The 24,345-nt window shown below is 42.5% G+C and overlaps 1 protein-coding gene across 11 annotated transcripts in view; it reads left to right on the top strand.

Annotated features, from left to right (window-relative positions):
- The window catches only part of AOPEP (aminopeptidase O (putative)), a 400,140-nt gene that overhangs the window by 328,134 nt on the left and 47,661 nt on the right, over positions 1 to 24,345 (top strand). For 10 of the 11 annotated variants that reach the window (XR_009215307.1, XR_009215306.1, XR_009215305.1 and 7 more), the window contains one exon: positions 14,343 to 14,459. Coding sequence is in view for 7 of the 11 variants with exons in the window: in XM_032164582.2 (XP_032020473.1) it covers positions 14,343 to 14,459 (117 nt within the window). In the remaining 4 variants the exon portion in view is untranslated. Of the gene's footprint in view, positions 1 to 14,342; positions 14,460 to 24,345 lie in introns of those variants that run through there. The other variant, XM_058445642.1, reaches the window with a different exon arrangement.

Consider the following 24,345-nt stretch of genomic DNA (forward strand, 5'->3'; position numbering starts at 1 on the left):
AAGGATAAGTTTTTTGGGAGTATTACATTTTCTCTGAAGGAGTTTTCTCCCTGGGTTCTCAGTTGCTCACCATGTTTATTTCATCTGCAGAACAAGTGTTTGGGAGTCCTTTCTATTTTTTTTACTTCCCAGACACCTGATTTTCTTAGTTTTAAGTATGTAAGAATGTCATCTTACTTTCAGGGAACTAAAGTTGTAAGTTTAGGTAGACATATTAGCATTTGAAAGTGCTCACTTTGTTTCTTATTCTGCTTGTTTTAACTTAAAATCAGTTGATATTCTTGTTTAAAAAAGGATTAACTTTTAAAGTGGTTATTACAATTTAAATTGTATTCAGCTATTTGTCATGTTAATATTTAGAGAGGCAAATTTAGTTACCAAACATGGCATTTTGTAAGAAAATAAGGTACTAAGTTTTCTATCACACGAACAGTTTAGGATTTTCTTGACTTCTAGATGGAGATATTTTAGCTCACATTTTATAAATGCATGGAATGGGACTGAAAGCCATACTTACCTGAAATGTTTTAAAAATTTAAACCTGTTTTTGAAAAAAGAAATACAGTTTGAAAGTGGAAGACTTTCAGCCTGTTTAATGCAAAGTTTTTATAGTGGTGTGGTTTTAATATCCTTCCATTCAGTGGTTCATTGCCTGATTTTTTTAACCTTTCACACAAACTTTGTTCAGTAATTCTTTTAAATGGATGCAGATTATTTAAAGATCAAATCAGTACTGTCAAAGTATAAGAAGGCTTTGTTTTTGATGTTTTATTTTTCTAAGCACGTTTTAGTTATAATTTTTCTTATCTACAACATTCTAATTACATTTTAAATTAGAATGAAGAGTTTAACATGCCGAACTTGTGAATGGACTATTACAGTTTTCTAGGGAAAACTGCCCTGATCAGTTCCCTTCCTGAGGTAGGTCCCTGTCCTGTGGTTTGGGGCCACATCTTTCTGTTTTTGTTTGAAGTGCATTCTAGGAATACCTACCTCTCACTTATTCTCAATAAATCACATTCCTCTTAATCCTTGTTGGAGTTTTTTATTTTGTTGTTGGGTTCGATTCTGGTGACTTCTATCTACTGAGATTGCTGCAAGATTGGAAATGAGATGGGTTTCTTGTTTGCCATGCAAATGTTCTGGTTGTTTAGGATGAAGATACCGTAATTAACCATTAAAGCTGTCCTTGCATACAGAAAACTTATTTCTGGCATTTTGTTTTTTCTGATTTTAGTGTGAACAATTAGCGGCCTCCACCAGTGCTGATTAAGAATTGTATAGATTGTTTATTCTTACAGAAAGCTGCCCTGGGCGGTTTGTTGCTCTTTTATTCACATGATCTGTACGCGGTAAGAAAACAGTCCTCTCACACCTCAGCATGTTGCCAATTTCCACCAGGTGGTCCAGGAACATTTGTTCTGCAGGAGGGACCAAACTTAAAAATTTATTTATGTGTTTATTTTGAAGTTTTTTTTTTTCAGTTGCAGCCGGCCAGGTCTGATGTTTTTCCACAGTAATACTAATATCCTTGTGAAATGGCATGTATGCTAGTCTTAAACTTTTTTTCTTAAATACCATATGCAAAGAGAGAAAGTCCTCACATTGTGTAAATGAGAGGAGAAATTGCTACAGCTATGACTGCCTTTGTTCTCAAAGCCATTTGAATTGTCGGCTGTGTTGGGGCTGGTTTGTACCTTGTAGAAGTGCTGAGATGAAAACTTCTCATTAGAGTAATTGCCGGCTGGGAGCGGCCCATCCGGGGCGGGGCGGGGCAGGGCGAGGCGGGGCCTGGGGCGCAGGGGCGGGGCGAGGTGCCGGCCGCCGAGATACTCGCGGGCGCGGGACCTGGCCGGGAGACTGACAGCGCGGGGACCGACCGCGGCCCACCCCGCCGGCCGTGCCGGCAAGGACCAGAGCAGCGCAGGCTCTCCGTCCTCTCCAGCTTCGGCTTCGCGCCGCAGGGGCACGCAGAGACCGCGAACTGTTGCTTGCACTGCGCCCACGCCTGCCCTCGGCTCCCAGCCTGCGCTGCCGCCGCCCAGGTGATACGGAGGGACGGGAGCGGGGCTGCTGTGTCCCTCGGGCGCGCTTTGGGACGTTGCTGAGTGGCTGCTGCTTGTGTTTCTTGCTTCCAAGCTGGCGGTAAACCTTTTAAATTCAGAGTGATTCAAGGGCATAGGCGTCGGAATTGTGATTTCGTGCATGTTTTATTTACCAGGCTTTCAAATCAAAAAGGCCAGGCAAACACACGTTCTGGGGCGCTCAAGAAAGTTCACACGAAGGACAAATCCAGCAGGGAGATAGTAACATACCTTGCGGGATCAGGCTTGGCATTTCTGCAGCCACGCGCGCGTTCACCCGACGGGGCCTCGCCTGCGCTGCCGCCGGGAAGAGCCTGCTCTAGGCTCCGGCTGCAGGGGAGAGGGCTGGGCTCCCCAGAGAGGAGCAGCCTGTGAGTTTTCAAACATTTCTCTGTCAGAGTTAGCTGTTACTTGTTAAATTCCGAGATGAGAATCTATACTGTGAAATCAGCAGAAAAGTGGTTCTTAGAAATTTTAAAGTTTGTTTATCCACTTTTTGAGGATCTGTGCTCACTGGTTTTTCAAGCTGGTTTGTTTTAAAGGAGTCAAGCTTCACTTTGGAGTATAAGGTGGAGATTATAGTTGCTCCGTTGGAACTTTGATATGTTAAAGGGAAATTCTGTAAAAATGCGAGATGCAAGCAGTAGCCACAGGAGAATTTTAAAAGTTTTTCTTCTTCAGCTTAATTTATATAAGAAAAACAATTAAAAACCTGTGTTTCATTTTAGCCTCTTTTTAAAAGATAAATTCTTAATTTCTGCAGATAAATAGGAATACTGAGGGGAGGGAGGGAAAGTATGGTTTTCTATAGACGATTTTCCATTAAAATTTAAATAATCAGCTTAGAAATGTTATTCCTGTAACTTCGGAAAGTTGTAGGGAATGTTACATTTTAACATCAAAGTAAAATTCTAATAAAGTACTTTTTCTTATACGAGCACATTTTACATATGTAAAGGAAGATACAAAAATACTAGAAATTCTAAAACTTAACCATTTTTGCGAAATTTGTCTAAACAAATTTCCTAAAGTCTTGCATACATTTTAGAATTTAGATTATTGCTAGAAAGCACATCTTAGGTTTTAATCATGTTCATGCCAACGCCTATGAAAAGACCTACCAGGATTTTAGATCCATAGTTAACCACCACTTGTGAGTATCCATTTTGCATTTTTGAAGACTCGCTGATTGACTTTCAAGTACTTGAAATTATGTAAGAGAATACTTTTTTGGCAGCAAAGTCGCATTTCAGATCCCCTGCTCGCCTGTCAACTTCAGGCTGCTCCAGGCTCTGGGTCCAGGCTGGAACTCACAGTAGAACTAAGATTATGTCTAAACTCATAGCAGTAAAGTGACGTTTTGCCATAAAAGAACATTTTTATAACGCTATTTCAGTCTACTTGTTTCCTTGGAAATAGTTTCTGTCGTGATGGGCTGTATCTAAATTTATGAATTATTCAGCTATTTGTGCAAAATGTGTAACTTCAGGGCAAACAGACTCGATGTTGTTCGCATCACCCTCTCACACATCGGCAAGGCAGCCTTTTCTGTCCTATGTAATGTAGGAAAATTAAACATTTCTTGAAATCTGAGACTTCTGCCCTTGTTCTCCTGAAATTAAATCCATTTTATTTTCAGTAGCATGAATTTCCCTACATATCCAAGAGACTGTTAAGGAATTAATCCTTTGCCCTATTCCTCATAACACTTTTCACAGTTAATCTAGTGTGTAAACTGTCTGGACGAGAATCCAAAACTGCAGAATTTGGAGGAAATGGGACTCCTATGCCTTGTAGACATTAAATCATTCTGTGAAATAAAACTGAAACTTTGGATAGGAGATTGTACAGTACTCTCAACACATTTTTATTAAATGAAAACAAGTTCCATTATTTTTCCAGCAATCCCTCATGTAGTTGGACTCCCCTCCCCACCTCCCCCCTGCTCCTTAGTTGCGGTCGGCTCTCCTTACAAATGGACAGGTTGCTTTGTCAACTTGATGGCAGAAACCACCTGACAAATTGCAGACATGTGGCTAAAATTTTTGCTTAGTTTGGATTTGGTAGAAAATAAAGAATATTAGAAAATAAAATGTGACCAAAAAGATATTTATGTTGTCTTGACTGTGTGTCTTTGCACAAGAAAGGACAGGAACTGGGAGTAATGGAATGTTAGTGTTTCCAACTCCAGAATAAATACCCAAGAGTGAAAATAATTTATAAATTATGTTTCCTGCTTCAGAATTTGCTAAGAATGTATTTGTGTGTCCGTACTTGAATCACTTGTCTAACCTGAGGATCGGAGTGGTTGACTTGGTTTCTCTGTCCTTCTGTTGCTGTTCTTTTTCTCACTTAGCAACTGTTATGTCGTTATCTCTAAAATGTTTTTGTGGCTTACTTTTTTTTTTTTTTTTTTGAGACGGAGTCTCGCTCTGTCACCCAGGCTGAAGTGCAATGGCGTGATCTCGACTCCCTGCAACCTCCGCCTCCCAGGTTCAAGTGATTCTCCTGCCTCAGCCTCCCGAGTAGCTGGGACTACAGGGGCACGCCACCACACCCAGCTAATTTTTGTATTTTTAGTAGAGATGGCGTTTCACCATGTTGGCCAAGATGGTCTCGATCTCTTTTTTTTTTTTTTTTTTTTTTTTTGAGACGGAGTCTTGCTCTGTCGCCCAGGCTGGAGTGCAGTGGCGCGATCTCGGCTCACTGCAAGCTCCGCCTCCCGGGTTCACGCCATTCTCCTGCCTCAGCCTCTCCTAGTAGCTGAGACTACAGGCGCCCGCCACCACGCCCGGCTAATTTTTTGTATTTTTAGTAGAGACGGGGTTTCACCGTGGTCTCGATCTCCTGACCTCATGATCCGCCTGCCTCGGCCTCCCAAAGTGCTGGGATTACAAGCGTGAGCCACCGCGCCCGGCCTGGTCTCGATCTCTTGACCTTGTGATCTATCTGCCTCGGCCTCCCAAAGTGTTGGGATTACAGGAGTGAGCCACTGTGCCCAGCCATACTTTTTTTTTTAACTGTGAGTTTTGATTTTAAAAAACCCTTAATCCTTAATAGTAAGTTTTAACAAGGAGACTATGGAAGGCAAAGGGAGAGATCTTTCTAAGACATACAGTTGAGTTTTTGCACATAAAGCAAACTAGATTGTTATAACTCCTCATACAGCCCATCTATTCGCTTTTTAAAAAATTGCAGAGCTATCATTTCATTGATTACAGTTTGTTATAATTAAAGAGGCATTTTCAGTCATTTTACCATTAGCTTTTTAAATATGAAGAATAATCAACCAGATCTGTACTGTAAAGAACGTTTATGAAACTTTATTTTTTTTTAAGACGGAGTCTCGCTCTTTTGCCCAGGCTGGAGTGCAGTGGCACAATCTTGGCTAACTGCAAGCTCCGCCTCCCAGGTTTTCACCATTCTCCTGCCTCTGCCTCCCAAGTAGCTGGGACTACAGGCGCCCGCCACCACACCTGGCTAATTTTTTGTATTTTTAGTAGAGACAGGGTTTCACCGTGTTAGCCAGAATGGTCTCGATCTCCTGACCTCGTGATCTGCCCACCTCAGCCTCCCAAAGTGCTGGGATTACAGGCGTGAGCCACCGTGCCTGGCCTATGAAACTTTTTAAGTTGATAAATTTATATTTTTTAGATATGTTCTAGTTGAGGAATGAGAATCACTCCTGGTCTGAACTTTCATGTGTTGCTATATAAATTTGCTTTTAATACATTCTTTTAAATCACCAGAGAGTTAACTGACAGCTATTCTTGTAGACATTGTTACCTTATTATTTCTTCATATTATGTTGGGCATTAAGTCCTTTATTTCAATGTGATAAACATTTGACTATCAAGGATGGGGGTTGATAGCACATGAAATGAGCAAAATCTGGTTCTAATATTTAAGACACGGCCTTAAAAATGTATATTCCTTTTATAGAAGTTAAAATATAGTTTTCTTTGAACTCAGTTATTCCTTGTTTAAACTCAAAAGGAGAGGATCCTATTTTCTGTACATAAAATTCTGAAGATAGATATTTTCTGTAAGAGCTGAGTTTTTTCCTCTATTTGCTAATCCCTTCTAATTTAGAGGAAAAACTGTATTATCACACTGAATGTTAGTGATGATTGCCTATCTGTCCATATGAACACAGTAATTTTGTGCATAGTATAGATTACTATTCACCAGGAATATAGGGCTGTATAAAAAACATTTAACCAAAGAAGAATCGTGTTGATAAATTATTAACTAAAATTACTAAATTTGTAATGAATAATCCTACACAGACCATCTGATTGTGATTTTTGACATATTGGAGTAATATAGGAAATTACAGAAAGGAAGAAATTCTGGGTTTGGATGAAATTACTGGTTTTTTCCCTTGGAAAAAAAGTCTGAATATATTTTATAATTTGTTAGTATTGTAAGTAACAGCCTAAAAACCTGAGCATGTGACTGTTTGACACTGTGCTTCCTATGTATCTATTTACAGAATATTTGGAAATTTTTAAATTCGTCCAATTTTTGATTGCTGCCTGCACAGAACCAATGTTAAAATGTTATGACTAAGACTAGAGAGACAATGATAGGTTTCTCAGTGCACACAGTGCTAGGAGGTCTTCCCATAACTACCGGGCCAGCTTTAGAGAAACCCCTGGTTTCCAGTTGCCGGGTTCAGTACTTTGTTAGAGCACATGCTTTAATCATTTTCAGTGTTCTTAGGTTTGGTTGTGGTAATGAATTTCTCATAAAGTAGATCTCTCTTTTAAGTGAATTATTAGGAAATACTTGTAGCATGAGTTAAGAAAAATATTTCACCTTCAGCTGGAAGCAGAAAAATGGACAGGGGAAGGCAGAGAGTTCAGGTAGGTTAGAGAAACAGTTGACACAAAGCATTCCTTATTTTCTTATTATGTATCTTTAGAATGTAATTTACACAAATTGAACCATAGTCTACATTTTATTCTGAACCTTTCTTCTAAAAACATTTCTTGCCATTTTCCCATGTTACAAAAATAATTCCATCTCATTCTTTTTAATAGCTACATAGTATTCCATTGCATGGCTACATACCATATAGGATGTTTTGATTCATAGACTCAGCCAACCGTTTTTTTACAGTAAAGTTATATTCATATGCTGGGCTTTAGCGGGTCATAAGTTAATGTGTAACTAGAATTGGAGCTAGCAAATGTCACTGTTTGTAAATTAGGAACTCAGAATTATAAAATGTATATACTCTCCTTCAAGATAAATACATCAAGTATTAAGTACACTGTTATTAATTTAGGTAAGAGCATTAATTCTTTTTTGTTGTTGTTGTTGGATACAGAGTCTTGCTCTGTTGCCCAGGCTGAAGTCTACTGGATTAATCTTAGCTCACCGCAGCCTCCAACTCCAGGGCTCAGATGACCCTCCCACCTCAGCCTCCCACATAGCTGGGACTACAGGCACATATCACCACACCTAATTTTGGGGGTGGGTAGGGAGTGAGGTCTCACTGTGTTGCTCAGGCTGGTCTGAAACTCCTGAGCTCAAGCCATTCTCCTGTCTAGGCCTCCCAGAGTGCTGGGATTACAGGCGTGAGCTACCACTTGTGGCAAAAGCATTAATTCTATGGAAACAAAAAGAAGTAAATTTTTATGAAAATGTGAATACAAGAAAAGTTAGGAATATTCTGATACTTTAAAGTATTCCAATTTCTTTAGAAATATTCAGCCATATATTGAACATGCCATTGTTGTCGTGGCAGGGTGAATAGACAGAATCACTTAGGAATTTACAGTTTCTTTTTTGTGAGTGATGATTTTCTTGAGAAGCATAGATCAGGAATGTTTTCCCTTTGGCCCCTTGTAATTGGTCTGGCAGGATCTGGGGTTGGGGAGGTGGACACAAGGATCCCACATATCTCTTGTGAAATACTTGGAAATTTTCAATTTGAGTGTTTATGATGCTTCCAACATATATAATAACATAAAATATTAATGTACACGTGGTTGTAAGAGATCCAGTTGACCAGAGGATTGCATGTTTCATCATTTAAATAATATGCTTTGTGTTAGATTGCATATAGTATATGCTTTTAGCAAGAGTTAGGGGAATAATAGCACAGGAACATTTGACCCTTACAATCTGGAAACATGAGAATTATTTATGCCAATAAATTATTTCAGATAGTATTTGCTAATGATGGTATGTATCTGTTTTAGGTTCTGTGGTGCCACTTTTAGAAACTCCACAAGCAAACCGTGGCTCAAAATTTGCAGTAATCTTTTTGAACTATAACTATTAGAATTTCGCAAAAATCTAATAAATATGCTTTTCTCTGTATAAAATGAGCTATATGAATATTTGCTGCTATTTGAATTTTCTTTCCAAAATTTGTTTATAGACATACTCCCTAAAGATGTTTGATAATCAGAAATAACTGACTCTGCTGGACAAATATGCACCAATTGATTGATTTTCTTTATTTTGAAGAAAAATTTTTTTCTCTTTATTGTTTGGTGACTTCCTTTGCCGGCAAATCCAATTTTATGCCCCACAAATAATGTGAACAGTAGAGACCTCTATTTGTAAGTTTCGGCAGTTCTTTAAAATATGTTAAGTTTTTGCTTCAACATACAAAGATTTTTCTTTTCTGAATTGTGTTTTCAGCAGCAATTCAAACCAATTGTATTTTTCCATTATACAAATTACTAATTCAGAATAAATATACTTCAGTTCTGTCATGATATCCTAGTAGGCAGGCTCTTGGGCAGACACCTGGTATGTGTACATATTATTAAGTTGTCTACTTTTGTTTCTTAGAAATGTTTATCATTTAAAAAGTAACAGATGGAAGAAGACCGTTTGTGGAAGACTGTGGCCTAGCTAGTGTGTGGGCAGTAAAGGCTGACTGCACCTGGGTTCTGTGGCTCTGAACGTTTTCTGTTTCTTTTTGGATTATGAGGAGGGAGAACTCTTGGTTTTGTTTTGAGGAACTTCATTGATTATATCTTAATTTTGCCTTATTGGCAAAAAGCACCATGTGAAAATTTATGCAGCGTAGAGATTTTCACTGTGTTTTATTTGGTTCAGAGCCGAGTCTGGAAGATGACTTAGTTTGTAAGTTCTGTCTCGTGTCCTGTAGCCAAGCTTTCTGTCTCCTTTAATGAGGGCACTGTGTGATTAGAAGCTGTTTCTTCCCATACCTGTGGACTGAAGGGGCAACCTGAGGGTCTGCTAAGGTGGTGGATGTGTTTTCTGGGAAGAGTGAAAGGGGATTTGTCAGACTTTGGGGGAACTTTATAAAAATGAGAGATATTTTATGTCAGTGGGATCACCTTTTTAATCCAAGGGACAAAAGAAAACTGGTTTCTGTTGTGCCCCTGCCCGAAGGCCGCCTGCATGTGACTTTCAAAGGACCCTGCTTGTGTTGAATTTCAGCCAGCAAGTCTCCAGCATACAGAATTTGAGATTCCCCCCACCCCCACCATTTCTTCTGTTTTTGTTCCACGTAAACAGTTCCCTGTGTAGTAACATAGACAAATATAGCAGAGAATGCTTTTCTGGAAGAAGAATGCTCCCCAAGCATTTTTTAACCATTTTTGGGAAGAATTGATCTTTCTGTGTGTTTCAGACAGACTGGAGAGGGGGAGGCCGTGGCTGTAAATTGAAGTGACATCATATGTATTGCCCCCATTGATCCGCTTTTAGTCTCCAGCCAGGATAAAAGGAAATGGCATCAGGGAGGAAGCATGCTTCATTTAGGCACAGATCCCAGAGTGATAATGGGGTAATAATAGAACTCACGCCACTGGCAATCCATGGCTGCATTAGTCCCAGGCTTATTCTCTGTCTGGGGAGCCACACAGTGACTTTCTTCGTCTGAGGCTGCAGCGCACCAGCTGGGTCACGCCGGGAGGTACCCTCCTTTGCTTTCAGAGGGGTGCAGGCAATGGGGCTTGGATGTTGCCATTTGCTGGTCTCTTGTCACAGGCCCTGCCTCTGCAAGGTCAGTCATGAGACATGTCCATGGCATTTTCTGATGTAGGAGGTGAGCTGGCCTGTTCTGCATCATGCTAATGGAAGAAATGGTGGCGGGACCTCAGTTTCGTGGGTGGTCTTCTGGGAGCGCAGAGTGAGTGATGCCCCCATGACAGCAGTAAGAGGCTTCTGGAAGAGTCAGGGGTTTTTTTTTGGTTTAGCTGCCTCTAGTTTAGGAGGGTGGGTGTGGAAAATTCATATTTTCTTTCCAAGAGCATGCATAAAAACTCTCCCAAACCATTCGAAGTCGTACAGCTTGCGTCGACTCTGAAGTTGGGAAAAACATGCAATGGACTTTTTTCTTTGTACAGTTCTTAGTATTTAGCAACTATGAAATCTTCCATGTTTAGAGTAGAACACAGACTTCTAAAATCCTTAACAAGCAGCATTTGTGCTTGACTGACCTCGTTGAGCATTTCATTTCTTGTACTCATTTCAGCAAGTTTTATAGTTCTGTGAAGTTCTCTTGCAAGTACCCACATCACTTTGGCACCTTGTCCTATTTTGTGTAAATTTCCGAGGCAGATGCATTTTAAAAATAATGAGCTGGTCCCCGTATGGAAAAAATAACCCCATCGTGAATTTCTTGTTTATGCAAAGGAAAGGACTTTTGCATTCCTGTCACTGTTGAACTGTGGGTGTGAGCACTGTTGGGCCCCCAGAAATAAAGGCAAGTTCTTTTTATACTGTCTGAAGGAGCTGCTTTCTTAGGTGGTGATGCTTGGAGGTAAGGTCGTTTATTTTTCACGATCACTCTGTGGTACAACCAAAGCCTTATCTCTCTCCTGCCGATGCTGCTGTATTAAACACACTGGCCTTTCAGTCTTAAATTCAGCTGATCTTAAAATAAATAAATAAACGCAGTTGGCCTAGAAGTCACGTGAAGTTTGCTTTGATTTCCACGTGGGTGGAAGTGGAGTGGTCCACATAGCATGTCCCACTCCCCCCGTGCCCGCCCCGGGCTCCTTGTACCACCCGGTGCTGCCTTGAGCACATCTGCTGATATGTGGTCTCTTTCACTTGCTTTACAAACATTTTGGTTTATTACTTGACCACTGCTTTTTCATTTGTAGGGTGGCTTTACGGGGAGCAAATGTTTATTTTACAAAGAGAAATGTATTGAAGCTGTTTAACCACATTTTTGCTTCAATATCCTCTTTTTAAGCCCTATTATCTCATCCTTTAAAAATGTTGTAATGTTTACTTTGCGAATGAAAGATGCTTTATTAGTTTTATTGTCTGTGTCCCAAAATAACGTTTGTTCACTGATTTTTTTTTTCCCTACTTTTTTCAGAAACTACATTTCCCCCCATGAGTTAGCATAGTTACAACTAAAAGCCAGGTGGCCACAGGTTGTTTACTAAGTGAGAGTCATTTCAAGTCTATTCAGAAGAATAGGACTCACAGAAACCTGGGAGCATGAAGCTGGCTCTGGCAGCACTGTGGTCGGGGGCCTTGTTTTATGGGGAGCAGATACCTGAGGGGAGTGTCCCCCCTTGCTCCTTACCTCTCTCAAATTAGAGTCAGTCAGTGTGCTCCCTCCCTTCCTTCCATCTCGCGGTCTTAAGTCAGGGAGTTTAGCTTTAAATATTTTCATTGTGTAAAATTTGGAGTGGACAAAAGCTTCCATTGATCCTTTTGGTTCTGTTTCTGTGTAGAGATGCTGAGCTTTCAGCTTAAAAGAAAACTCAGATATACAAGTATGAATGCAGGTAATTTTGTAGGTTCACATATTGGTAATTGTTTGATTTTAAATTGGAGCTGTATCGGTTAAACCTAGTTGGGATAAGTTGAGGACCAAGCTAGTTGTCTTACTCAGGGTTTCTTTGCTCTGTGTGTCTCTTTAGTTTAGACCAAATCCCAAATGAGAGTTCTAACAGTAGGCTTCTTTGTAAGCACAAGCATATAATATGGGGAGATGCTTTTCTTTCTACTCTCCTCTTCCTTGTAATTCTGCAATTTGGCAGGGTTGGTTCCTTCTGTATTTAGTTAGCAAACGAGGCCCCACTTCTGGCAAAGGGTGTTTAGGCGCTGGTGGTGCCGAGAATCGCTTCTCTGTGAGGCTGAGCCCATTCCCTGAAGCCTGCCTGCCTTTGTCTGGAGGGGCCTCGATGCCAGGCTCCTGTTGTCCTCAGACTGTCTTGAGAAGTGCTGCTCACCAGTTTTGAGTGTTTGTGGGGTAGAGCAGGTCCCCATCCTGTGGTGGCCTGGCCTGGGTACCCCTCGTGGAGCTGCTGTTTGACAGCAGCACAACAAAGGGTAATAGTGAGGTGAAGTGGGGAGAGCCCACGACTGGGGTGAAAAGGCAGACGCTGGGAAGAGGGCTCAAGGGCTGGAGGGCATTCACTCAGCGGCCCTGGGAGACAGGTTAGGGGTGCTTGAGGCCATGGGTTGAAGGCTCAGCCTCCTGCAGGAAAGCACCTCTCTTGGAACATCACAGGAGGCTGAAGGGTGAGATGAACTGGAAGGAGAAAGGAGGGCAGAGGGAGAAAGAGAACTGGTCTCACTGGGCTGCCTGGGCAGAAGTGCTGGATACCCACATGCCGGATACCCGGCAATGTTTATATGAATGGTGAGGAGGCCTACCAGAGGCTGGGGGCCTGGGTTTGGCCTCTTCTGTAAAACAGTAGATTTCTTTTTAATATCGTATGGTAGATGGGTGATTGTTACAAGTAGTTATGTAGTAATTTGCTATCTTTAAAACATGCTGCAATTACTTGACTTCTCATGAAAAGAAATGGAGCGTTAGTAATTCTTTGGGTCCTTGTCAGTGCTGATTGTACTGCAGTTTTGCTGAAGGCGCCTTGTTTCTCCTGAGAGAATAGCCACAGCATGTCTTTCAGATGAAGCGATGTTATGAAGTACACAATATACCCAAGAACCAAATGATTGCATTGGTGTCTGTCTCCTTTCTTTCTGCCTCTGTCTGTAGGCATGTGGGGGCTTTCTTAGAACTTAGAAGGGTGAGGTGAGAAAACAGATACCTAGTGGAATGGTGCGGTGGGTGTGGTGTTTGCAGTGCTTGCTGTCTGCCCGTTGCCCTCCGCGTACCTTTTGGAAAAGTATATGTGTGTGTGTGAATGAGTGAGGGGGTAGGGGGTAGGGAGGGTCAGGCAAAGTGCACGCTTGCGGGCAGAAAGATGAGCAGGGAGGGAAACCGGTACTTTTTAAAAATTGTTTTAGAACATCAGAAAATGGCAGTTAAAATCCAGGTGGTCTTATGAATGTACTGTTGACGTGATATCAACTTCCAGACCTGTAATTGGGATTGACAGGAATGATCTGCACATACACAGGGATGGAGAGAAGCTCAGCAGAGAGAACCATGGAATTCATAGGATTAATTTTAAAATCTTGATTTTAGAATAAATATTTTTCACTTCCTACAAGGCGTATCTCAAATTGATTCTTCCTCCAGTGCACTACAGGGCCGATCTCACAGGGCCATCAGGCCTGGCCCTGCTGCCCCATAGCGAGTAACACGGATGAAGTCTTACACAGGCTTCTCTTGATTTCTTGTATTTCACATACATTGTGTTTTATTTTTGTACCATGTAAAGACTACCTCCTGTCTTTACCCTTAACTTGTAACACCACTTTTGACCATTCCTGTATGAGAACTCAGGAATATGGGTAACCTTGTGTGTCTGTGTGTATAGCTGCACATATAGTTGTATACAGCCTTTTGAGCTTTTTAATGGATTATAAGTTTATGATTTTCGTAATGGAGGGAAGACACAGTTCTTTCAGTATGTGCTCTTTATTTCTCAGTGTGCAGCAGGTGTATTTGCAGAGCTTATGTGGTAAAAAGACTGCCACATCTTCTGTGAAATTTCCAGGTGTTTGCCTATAATTGGATGGCTCCTTGAATCTTTGTCTAGGCTAAATTACATTTTCTGGTATATGCGTGCTGTAAAGGAAGAGATCCAGTAAACCACGATAATGTTTTATTAAGATAAGCACAGTTTTGATCTGCTCTAAGTACAGAACTGAAATGATTAGTCATGGAAAACGGGGCCTAATCAGACCCCAGAATATAGTGTCTTTGGGAATACAGACAATGTAGACCCTGAGGAATTACAAAAGTCAGCTGAACAGTCTTTCCATGTTGCCGATATATGCTGAAAGCACCCAGGTTACCCTGGGTATGTGGTCTGTCTGAACATTTGGGTTTAGTTTCTCATCAGCTGAATGGCATTTTCATGGGCTGTTTGGTTTTGTCTTTAGCTTCTTCCAGACCAGCTGGTCTTGCTTCTGGAGCATCTCTTGGAGCAGAAGACTCTGAGCCCCCGAACTCTGCAAAGCCTCCAGAGGACATACCACCTCCAGGATCAGGATGCAGAGGTAACCAGGAACACTCTCAGAGTTTAACCAGCAGGTCCCCACTGTTGGTGAAGAATGGTGATCCCATTGCAGTCCCAAACTATTGAAATCACCATTTCTATTAGCAAAATCCCATGTGTTTGCTGTATAAGTGAAGAACTAAGTGCTTTAATCTGATTATGCTTATGCTTCTAACCAGAGTATTTTGAGGTCTTAAGTTTTTCCCTCTTCTTAAATCATAAAGATGGGCATAAGTCTCCTAAAGGAATGAGTGGAATGTTTTTGAGTTGTAAACTTGGGTGGATCATTGTGCCCATTGACGATGGTGCCATTCTGTTGCACATTAAGGAAACTTGGCTCAGATGTGTGAGAGCTTCTTGGTTGCATTCAGTTAGGGCAGGAAAGGAGCCATGTGTAAAGCGAATGAAAACTAAATCTAGCAGCTGTAGTTGGAAAAGGCAATTGGATGCTTGCGAGAAAGCAATGTGATATAGTCCTTAATATCTTCTACCTTATTATGAGGAATGCAATGTGAATCCTAAGACAAATTCCAGGGTTTAAAAAAAATGCAAAATAGTAAATAATGTATTCAGACATCTTAAGTAAAAAGAGCTTAAACAGAAAACCTCTTTTATATAAGACTCCCAAAATGCAGAAAAGTAAGTTTGGTTTTGAACATTTTAAAACTGTGCAGTCTAGTACAGCAGCCATTAGCCATGTGTGGCTGTTAAACACTTAAATGCAGCTATTTTGAGTTGAGATATGCTCGAAGTATAAAATGCACAATGAATAGCGAAGACATTGAATGAAGAAAGACAAAATAACTTAATGTGTCCCGATTGATTATAGTGTTAGTGATATTTGGGGTATATTAAGTTAAATATTATTGTAATGAATTTTATAATCATTAAAATGGAGTAACTGAGAAAAGCCCATTCCTTATTAACCAAAAGGTAAGATGGCCATTGTTAGGCATTTTAAAGCCCCATAAACTCAAGAGTGATTGAAAAACTCCAGAGGAGACGTGTAGCTTTTTACCCACCTGAGCATAGACCAAATTTACAACTGTTGCTGTTTATTTCAGCTCTTATATTTTTGTATGTAGGAGTTCTCAAATGCCAGACTGTTATTTTTAATTAGTGTTTAAAAGACTTTGCTATATGTAGTCATTAGGCTGTGTTTTAATCAGGGTGGAGTACCACTGAACCTCCAGGAACCCTGTGATGGGCATGGACAGACCAGAGGGGAGGATCAGAGCAGGCGCCGAGCACCTGTCACTTGATGACCGGAAACCATGAGGTGGCCCCCTTCCATTTAGCATAAAACATGTCCTGTTCTTACAGCTCAACTTAGTTGTTATATATAACCTCTTAGAACCTTTGAGAAGTATAACAGGTTTTATTTAGTTGTTTTATATTGCACAAACTGTGTCATGATGCTGGACAAGGCAGTCTCTTCAGCTAGATCCCTGGTGATGAGACACTAGGGTCTCATTACATCTTTGCTCAGTTTATATGACCAGTGTGGTCCGTGTTCATGCGATTCACAAATACTCCATTATTCCACTAGGCACCAGGAATATAGCAGTGGAAATGACAGGCAAGGTTAGTTACCCTTAGGAAGCTTACGTTCTTCTGAAAAGACAGCTCCTAAGTAAATGAACAGCTGTGGGTGCTAAGGCCAGTGTTGAATTAGGTGGCTGGTGCAGAAACACCTGCCCAGGCTGACAGGGTAGGTCTATAGTACAGTGCAGGGGTGCTTGGGACCTGGTGGGGGCGGATTTCTTTACCTGCTGTGCCCCTATATTTTTGAGATACGCAGAAAGGCTTCCCTTGCTCTACATGTGACCGAGATGCATATGTAAAGCTGCCTTTCCAGAAGGGTAAGCGTGCTGCCTCCAGCTGTGCCTGCTCCTCATGGCAAAGTGCACTGAGGAGTTTTGTTGGCTGAGCAGCGTGTTTGGGATGTAGCGGCTGCAAGTGAGAAGCCTATTCCATGGTTGCTTTAGCTCCTGGGCTGCCATCCCCGTCTGTCCCTCCCTTCTTCCATGTGGATGGGCCGGCACAGGCCCACCCACACAGAGAAGGGAGAAAGGAGGGATGAGATTACTATTAACCATTCTTTCTATGTGTGTTGCTTCTGTGTACGGGCTGTGTTCACAGAGCATCTGATCTGTTGGTCTGATTTTCTGAGTGTAGCTCTGAGTCTGCTGCGGCTGCTTGCCAAGGGTTTGCATGTCGAGGGGTTGTGGGGCCAGGGTTCTGAATACTGTCTTGGGTTATGCACACCCTGCCTGCCCTCCATGTGGCTGCATCACGTGATGTGAAGACCCAGGTGTATGCTCTTCACGGAGGCAATGCCCGGTGTTCAGAATGTGAAAGGAAAAGTGCTCAAGGACAGACAGAGTTGAGAGCATGGGTGGAGTAGGCAAACCATCCCAGGCCACCTCCTGCCTTGCCACCCCTCTGCAGGGCAGGCACAGGCTGCGCTCCTTGATGCTCCTTGGCCTGGGGAGTGAAGCTGACCCTAAAGTCAGCCATCTTGTATATAGCAGGCCTCAGGACTGTGGGCGGGTGCTGGGCCACTGCAGCCAGCATGGAAAATGAGCCGAAGGGAAATCCAGTCCACAGAAGCACCTTGTCTCTCTGCAGTTTTTGGGTATATTTCTCAAATAGCCATAAAAGTTTAAAAAATATTTGACAGCTAACTCTGGGAACAAAAGATGTTATCTAAGATCCCTTTTTAAGTAACACATTTCCTGCCTGCCTTAGCAGGTCTCTTAAGCTGTAAAAATAGCTACCCATGGCAGTGAGGTGAGGATCCCTGGACCTTGGCTTTCCGACCTCTTTCCCCCAGGAAGTCCGTGACTGACCTTCAGGCAGCAGCATCTCTGCAGACTCCACTGAGCACTTTCAGATCTCTGCAGACTCCACTGAGCGCTTTCAGATCTCTGCAGACTCCACGGAGCGCTTTCAGATCTCTGCAGACTCCACGGAGCGCTTTCAGATCTCTGCAGACTCCACGGAGCGCTTTCAGATCTCTGCAGACTCCACTGAGCGCTTTCAGACTGGGGCCACGCCTCAGGGGATGGGCTCCCCCTGTGTTGTTTTGCTGGTGGCCACGAATCCGAAAGGCCCACGCCGCAGCGTGCCCTGCTTTGAGTTTGGTTGATACGCTGAATGAGAACATTAGTTTTCTGGGAGAAGTTGGTAGCACCCGTTCTTCCCTTTACTGTATGGGGGAAATAGCGTTGATTGAAAGGAAGAGGACTCCTAGATTGGATTGGAGCAAGAAAGTGTGGGTATCGTGTGTTGTGACTCTGTCTTCTCTGGGGTGCCGCTTCACTGGAGGTCTCCCTTCAGGGTCTGGACCTCATGCCTGGCCCCAGGTGCTCGTGTGCACCTGAGCGGCTCTTCCTGCTGACTGGCAGCAGCTGACAAAAGGCAGTTTCAAAAAAAAAAAAAAAAACTCACTTGGTAAGGTGTCAGCACAGAGGGGAGTAGCTAGAAAAAGATTGCTAACAACATTTAGAGGCCACCCTGAGCCAGCTATACTCTCCCAAAGTGCCAAAGAATGTAACCTTGGGAGGCTCCACACTTTCATGTAGAATTGCAAGCTAAACTAGTAGGAGCAAGTGAATGTGAGGAAACAGATTGTAAGGACATACCTGTTTCAGCACTCATCCGGCTGCCTTCCAGGATGGAAAGGAAACTCCAGGTTGATTGGAAATGGAAAAAACGACCAGCGTCACAGGCCTGTCCTGTAGCACGGGCAGTAGCTGAAGAGGCCCTGCAGACCCTGTGTAATGGGTCTAGGTCTCCTCTACCTCTTTTTTGTTTGTATGTTTGAGATGGAGTCTCACTCTGCTGCCCAGGCTGGAGTGCAGTGGCACGATCTTGGCTCACTGCAACCTCCACCTCCCTGGTTCAAGCAATTCTGCCTCAGCCTCTGGAGTAGCTGGATTACAGGTGCCCACCACCACGCCTAGCCAATTTTTTTTTTTTTTTTTTTTGAGACGGAGTCTCGCTCTGTCACCCAGGCTGGAGTGCAGTGGCGCAATCTTGGCTCACTGCAAGCTCTGCCTCCCGGGTTCACGCCATTCTCCTGCCTCAGCCTCCCCAGTAGCTGGGACTACAGGCACCCGCCACCACGCCCGGCTAATTTTTTGTATTTTTAGTAGAAACAGGGTTTCACCATGTTAGCCAGGATGGTCTCGATCTCCTGACCTCGTGATCCACCCGCCTCGGCCTCCCAAAGTGCTGGGATTACAGGCGTGAGCCACCACGCCCTGCCAATTTTTTGTATTTTAATAGAGACGGGGTTTCACCATCTTGGCCAGGCTGGTCTCGAACTCCTAACCTCATGATCTACCTGCCTTGGCTTCCCAAAGTGCTGGGATTACAGGCGTGAGCCACCGTGCCTGACCTTGTCTACCTCTTTTGATGCATGGTACCCAAGCCAGTGGTGGGGGGGTGGGTCCACAAGCTGGTATTTATCTTAATATGCTGTTACTAATACATTGTTACTCATTGTTTACTTGGGAAGAAAGCACCATAGCATTTATTTGCAGTCCAAAGGTGGAAGTTGTGACTCCAGCAACACAATCATCTGACAGCTTTAATGCTCATTTATGAATTTCATTTGGGCCAAAAGCATAGTTCTGTGACTCAAGCGCTTAATGATTAATAGAACTCTAGAGGGACTTAACCAAAGGGACAAAGAATGAAGGTTTAACAGTTGTTACATCTCCAGATTCTAAAATTGATCCATAGTTGTGGTTCTGTTCGTCCCTTTCAGTGCTAAAACTCTTTCCATTAGAGATGACTTTCGTCTTCTGCTTTGGAGGGCTTGGAGATGTGAAGTGTTCAGGAGGGTCTTTTCCCTGCTGTTGGAGCTTCTTTTTCTTCCCTGGTTTCTTTTTCATAGTATTCTGGCTACAAATAAGTAAGACATTTCTATTTTGTTTTGTTACAGAGTAGCTTAGAGGAAAGGTTAGATATAATCTCTTTGGGCTCTGTTGCCATTTTAGGATGCTCAATGCTTTAGATTTATTAATATGTAATGTGCTGAACTTAGAAGTCCTTCCTCTTCTCTGCCTTGATCCAGAGTCTAAGCGTAATAAAGGCAGAAACTCTGGCTGTGCTGACATCAGGTCGTGTCATCATGGTGATGTGTGAGGGCAGCACCCAGCTCTGCCCCTCCCACCACGGTGTTGGCACCAAGGCCTCTGCCCCATAGGACACCGAGGCTTATGAGTAGGAGCAGTGCCAAGGCGCCGGCACCATCTTGGTGATGTCCAGGGTGCCCACGCAGGCCCCCTTTCCCTTTCCTCCCCTTCTCCTGCTGGCTGCCCTTGGTGCAGGCGAATCCAGGGCCTCATTACTAAGCCAGCTGGCTCACCACGTCATCCAGCATTGTCAGGAGGCACCATTGTGGAACAGAGCCCTACAAGGCAGGTTTTCAGATTGAACATGAAAAAGGACACCATTGTAGAGTGTCAGAGTAGTGTGTGCAACTAGTGAAGTGCTTTTATAGGGTAAAATACAAGGAACTAGGTCCCCCCGGGATCCCAAAAGGGCAAGCTGACACTTGCCACCTCCACCTGGCAACCCACAGAAACTCAGCATTAGGCCATTTCTCACAGTATGATTGCAGGTACAGGGGTCTGGCTTACTGGCCCGTTGATGCCATCAACCTTAGGTTACAGATCAAGAGGCCAGATACCAATGAATCTGAACTTTAGAACATGGCCTGTGAATAGTGTGACTTCAGGTTTTTAGAAAGTCGAGACCATGCTTGTGAGGGTCACGGCTGTCCCTTTGACGGAGCATTATTCCTTTTCTAGAGTTTAACAGGTGGGTGGGTATAGATTGAAAAAAGGGATTGGGGTAACTGTCTTTAGTTACTTTAGACATATCTTTTTAAACCATCTGCTTTTTATGATAGGAGAAAGAATAGAGTTCTTATATAACTCTGGTTTTGTTTGTATATTTTTTCTTTGTCTTATTTGGTTTATGAAACATTTAATCGATGTTTCAGAGCATTCCTTCAAAGTCAGGACGGTCTATCTCTCAGTACATCTTTCTTAGGGTTTTCTTTCTGTTATTCAATTCAGTGCCTCTGGAACTTTCCTGTGGAAAGCCTGCAATAGCATCTTCCCTGTTACACGGTGATAAAGGGATTTTTTTTAAAAAAAGCTGCTCTAAAATCACAAAGAACTTTCTTTTTTAGATTACTAATTTCCTGTGTTGTTCCTGAAGATTGTGTTTTGTTTACTGTGAATTTATAGCAAATGAAAGTAAAGAAAAAGTGAGCCATGGACAGCATAATTTGGCTAATTTTTCTTAAATGGTCAGCTTAGCATTTATCTGTTTAAAGAGAGAGGGCATTTAGTAGGTGGCTTTTAGCTACAGTTCAGCCAGACTTTATTAGAAAAGCCGCTGGTTGCAGAGTGTCCCTGCCGTCTGCTGTTTGCACAGGGTTCAGCAGCAGGCCCACTGTTACCGACCTATGAAGATGTGAGGGCCTCTGCGTTTGCTCCATGGGGCGCTCTCCAGTCTGTATAGATTTTCTCAGAAAGATGGAGATGGAGATTTACACATTCTCTGGGGTCTAAATAGCAGTGCGCCGATGCTCTTCTTCCGGTATAGCCAGGAAGCCAGCAGCATCTCATATTCATTTTGTGTCCAAAGGCTTCTCAAGTGGAATTAATGCATTGGGCTTTAATTGGTGCTTCTGGGTTCTTTACAGCTCAGTCAGTAGTTTACGTACTTTTGTGTTGGATTTCTGTTCTGAAATCCACACCAAAAACCACACAACTTTCTTTGAACATTGTTGTCTCTTTTTACAATTGTAAACTTAGCCATATTCCCATTTAAAGTATACCTTAAATGCCCTGAAATACAGGGCTCCCTCTGCCACAGCTCTCAACATAGCTTTCCAGGTGGCTTTTCTGCCTTCTGGTGCCTTTCATGTACACCGTCTTTGCTCTCTAGAACTGTGGCACACCAGGATGTGAGAGGTGGATCTGTCTGGCCTTCAGGCTGTGAGAAGCTCACAGCACAGATAGGATGTGAGCTCTACCCCTTGCGTTCAGGCCGCTCACACGGAGTCAGCTTGCAGAAGCACGTTCCCAGGCCTGCTCTGCATGTAAATGGTGGAATTTTGTATGGATGGCAGGGAATAAAATTTAGAACATAAACACAGTAGAGATTGGCTAAACTTTGTGGGGTGGCACTAAAAATGATTTTTAGGCTGTTTACTCTCTGCATATTGCTTTGCTGCAACCTTGAACCACATGGAACTGTGTTCTGTAGACCACCTGGTTTTGCCCATCCGTGGGTGGAAGCAGATGCCCAGGCTGGGCACAGGAAGTTCCCAGGCACTGAGGGAACCAGCCAGTCACCAGCAGCCCAAAGCTGACCTTCCTCCATGGCCTCGGCTCTCAGGGCACCAGGTAGTTTTTCTTGAGAGTAGACTGTGTAGAATAGTACCCTTCGCCAAAACAGCCTTTCTCAACTTGGCTCTTAGGGTTTCTCAACTTGGCTCTTAGCTGTTTTTAATAACTTTTTTGAGCTATACTTCACATACCATGAAGTGCACCCATTTTAAAGTATATAATTCAATAGTTTTTAATATATTCACAGAGTTGTACAACCATCACCACAATTACTTGTAGAACATTTTATCATCCCCAAAAGAAACCCAGTACCCTTTGGCTGTCATCCCTAGCTCCGCAGTCCTAGGCAAGCACTCATTCTTCTGTCTCTATAGATTTGCCTCTTCTGGGCCTTCACATAAATGGAATTATATATAATATTTGGTCTTTTGTTACTGGCTTCTTTCGACTTAGCATAATGTTTTTGGGGATCATCCTTCTTTGTAGCATATATCATTGCTTCATTCCTTTTTATTGCCAAATATTTGGAGTCATATGGATGGATGGCATTTGTTGATCCACACATCAGCTGATGGACAGGGTGTTTCCACTTCTAACTATTGTGAATAATGCTGCTAGGAACGTGTGTGTAAGGTTTTGTGTGGACACATGCTTTCATTTCTCTTAGGTATATTCCTAGGAGTAGAATTGCTGGATTATAACCCTTGTTTAACCTTTTGAGGAACTGCCTGTGTGTTTTCTACGTGGCTAAACCATCTTACATTTTCTCTAGCAGTGAGTATGGGTTCAGCCTCCACCAGCACTTGTTATTGTCTGTCTTTTTTATTTTAGCCATCCTGTTGGATGTAACTTGGTACCCCACTGTCGTCGTCATTCCTTTTTTTTCACGTATTGACTAATGGTGTTGAGCATCTTTTCATGTGCGTATTGACCATTTGCATATCTTCTTTGGAGAAAGGGCTAGTTAAACCTTTTGCTCATTTTTAAATTGGTTTGTCTTTGTATTACTGAGTTATAATAGTTCTTTATATAGTCTAGATACGAGTTCCTTGTCAAATACAGTTTGCAAAAATATACTCTTATATGACGGTAGTCCCTGAGGTATAAAAATTTTCACTTTAATGAAGTCCAGTGTATCTCTTTTGTTTCCTTTGTTTTGTTGAAAATCATTGCCAGGGTCATGAAGATTTATGCCTGTGTCTTTCCTAAAAGTTGTATAGTTTTAGTTCTTTAGTCTCTGGGGTTTATTTTTAAAAGCCTGTTTCTCTAGCTCTTGAAGAGAAAGGTATCAGAAGAAATAGCCACTAAGAAGAGAAGGGGAGGGAAGGCTGAGTTTCTTTCATGGAGTAAAATGTGATACGGCTACAAATTGGTGGGGCTCAGGATGCCCCCTTTGAGTGGTGGGTTTCTTTTCCTTTTTTAGGTCTCAGTGTGCATGGCCCTTCTTAGGGAGCTTTCTATGACCGCGCTCCTTCCGTAGCCCTGTTTACTCCCTGTTGCCTCATGCACCCTTTCGTGGCTTTTGTCACCAACACAAGTCTACACTTGCTGGTTTACTGGATTTTTCTTAAACTGCCTGCTGAACTGTAAGCTCCTAGAGGGCAAGTGCTTATCTGTTTTAGTCACCATTTTATCCTCAATGTCCAGTCGACTTACTTGCTGGAGAATGATGTTACCTGGATTTCATGTCTGACACAGCAAGGTGAAGGGAGAGAGTTGGCCATCCCTCAGACTTGGGGAGGCCCTCCAGGCTGAATTCACCTCCAGGGAAAGTGAGGGAAGGGGACGAATGTCCGCAGGGCTTATCAGAGGAAGTAACCATGGTCACTGTTTCTGCCAGCAGTGAAAATCCCTTTCAGCAAAGGCTGGGAGTTACATGTCAACAAATTGAAGAAAGAAGGTAGGGTGTATTATTTTCTAATTTCAGAATTACATATTGAGATGGATAGCCATTCAATGAGAGTCTTAGTATGGAAGGAAGGGATGAGCATTCTCAGTATGGAAGGAAGGCAAACTGTGCCATATTTCAAAGTGAACCCCACATGGGCTCCCACGTTGTACTTTTTGGAGCCTTTAATAGCACCAATGTTATTAAATAAAAGAGCCTATTTGGAGGAAAATAAGAAGCATTCCAAGTTTTCAAAAGTAGTTAAGATTTGTCTAAGACCACACAAGTGAAGCAAGATTGCCTCTTTTATCATACTTGACGTTTGTATTTGACATCAGTAGTTGATGTTTGTCATCACACTTGACCCTCACCATGATCTCCATGTGCATGTCAAGTGTGATGGCCCTGGTAGCAGTTGAGATGCCCCCCATTTTGCACATTGCTGCTGCTTTAGCTCTAACTAGGTAAGGTGTAGACAAGAGCTGTAGGAACTGACTCCAGCAAGGGTGGTAAGAGCCTCCAATGCTTCATTTGTCCTCTTAACCCTGTGCCTAGGAATTCACTAACCTGGCTTTGCGGCAGCAAATAAAGTAACTTTGAATTTCCTTTAGTTTAAAAAA

The sequence above is a fragment of the Hylobates moloch genome, unplaced genomic scaffold, assembly GCF_009828535.3.
Source record: "Hylobates moloch isolate HMO894 unplaced genomic scaffold, HMol_V3 SCAFFOLD_10, whole genome shotgun sequence".
Classification (NCBI taxonomy): domain Eukaryota; kingdom Metazoa; phylum Chordata; class Mammalia; order Primates; family Hylobatidae; genus Hylobates; species Hylobates moloch.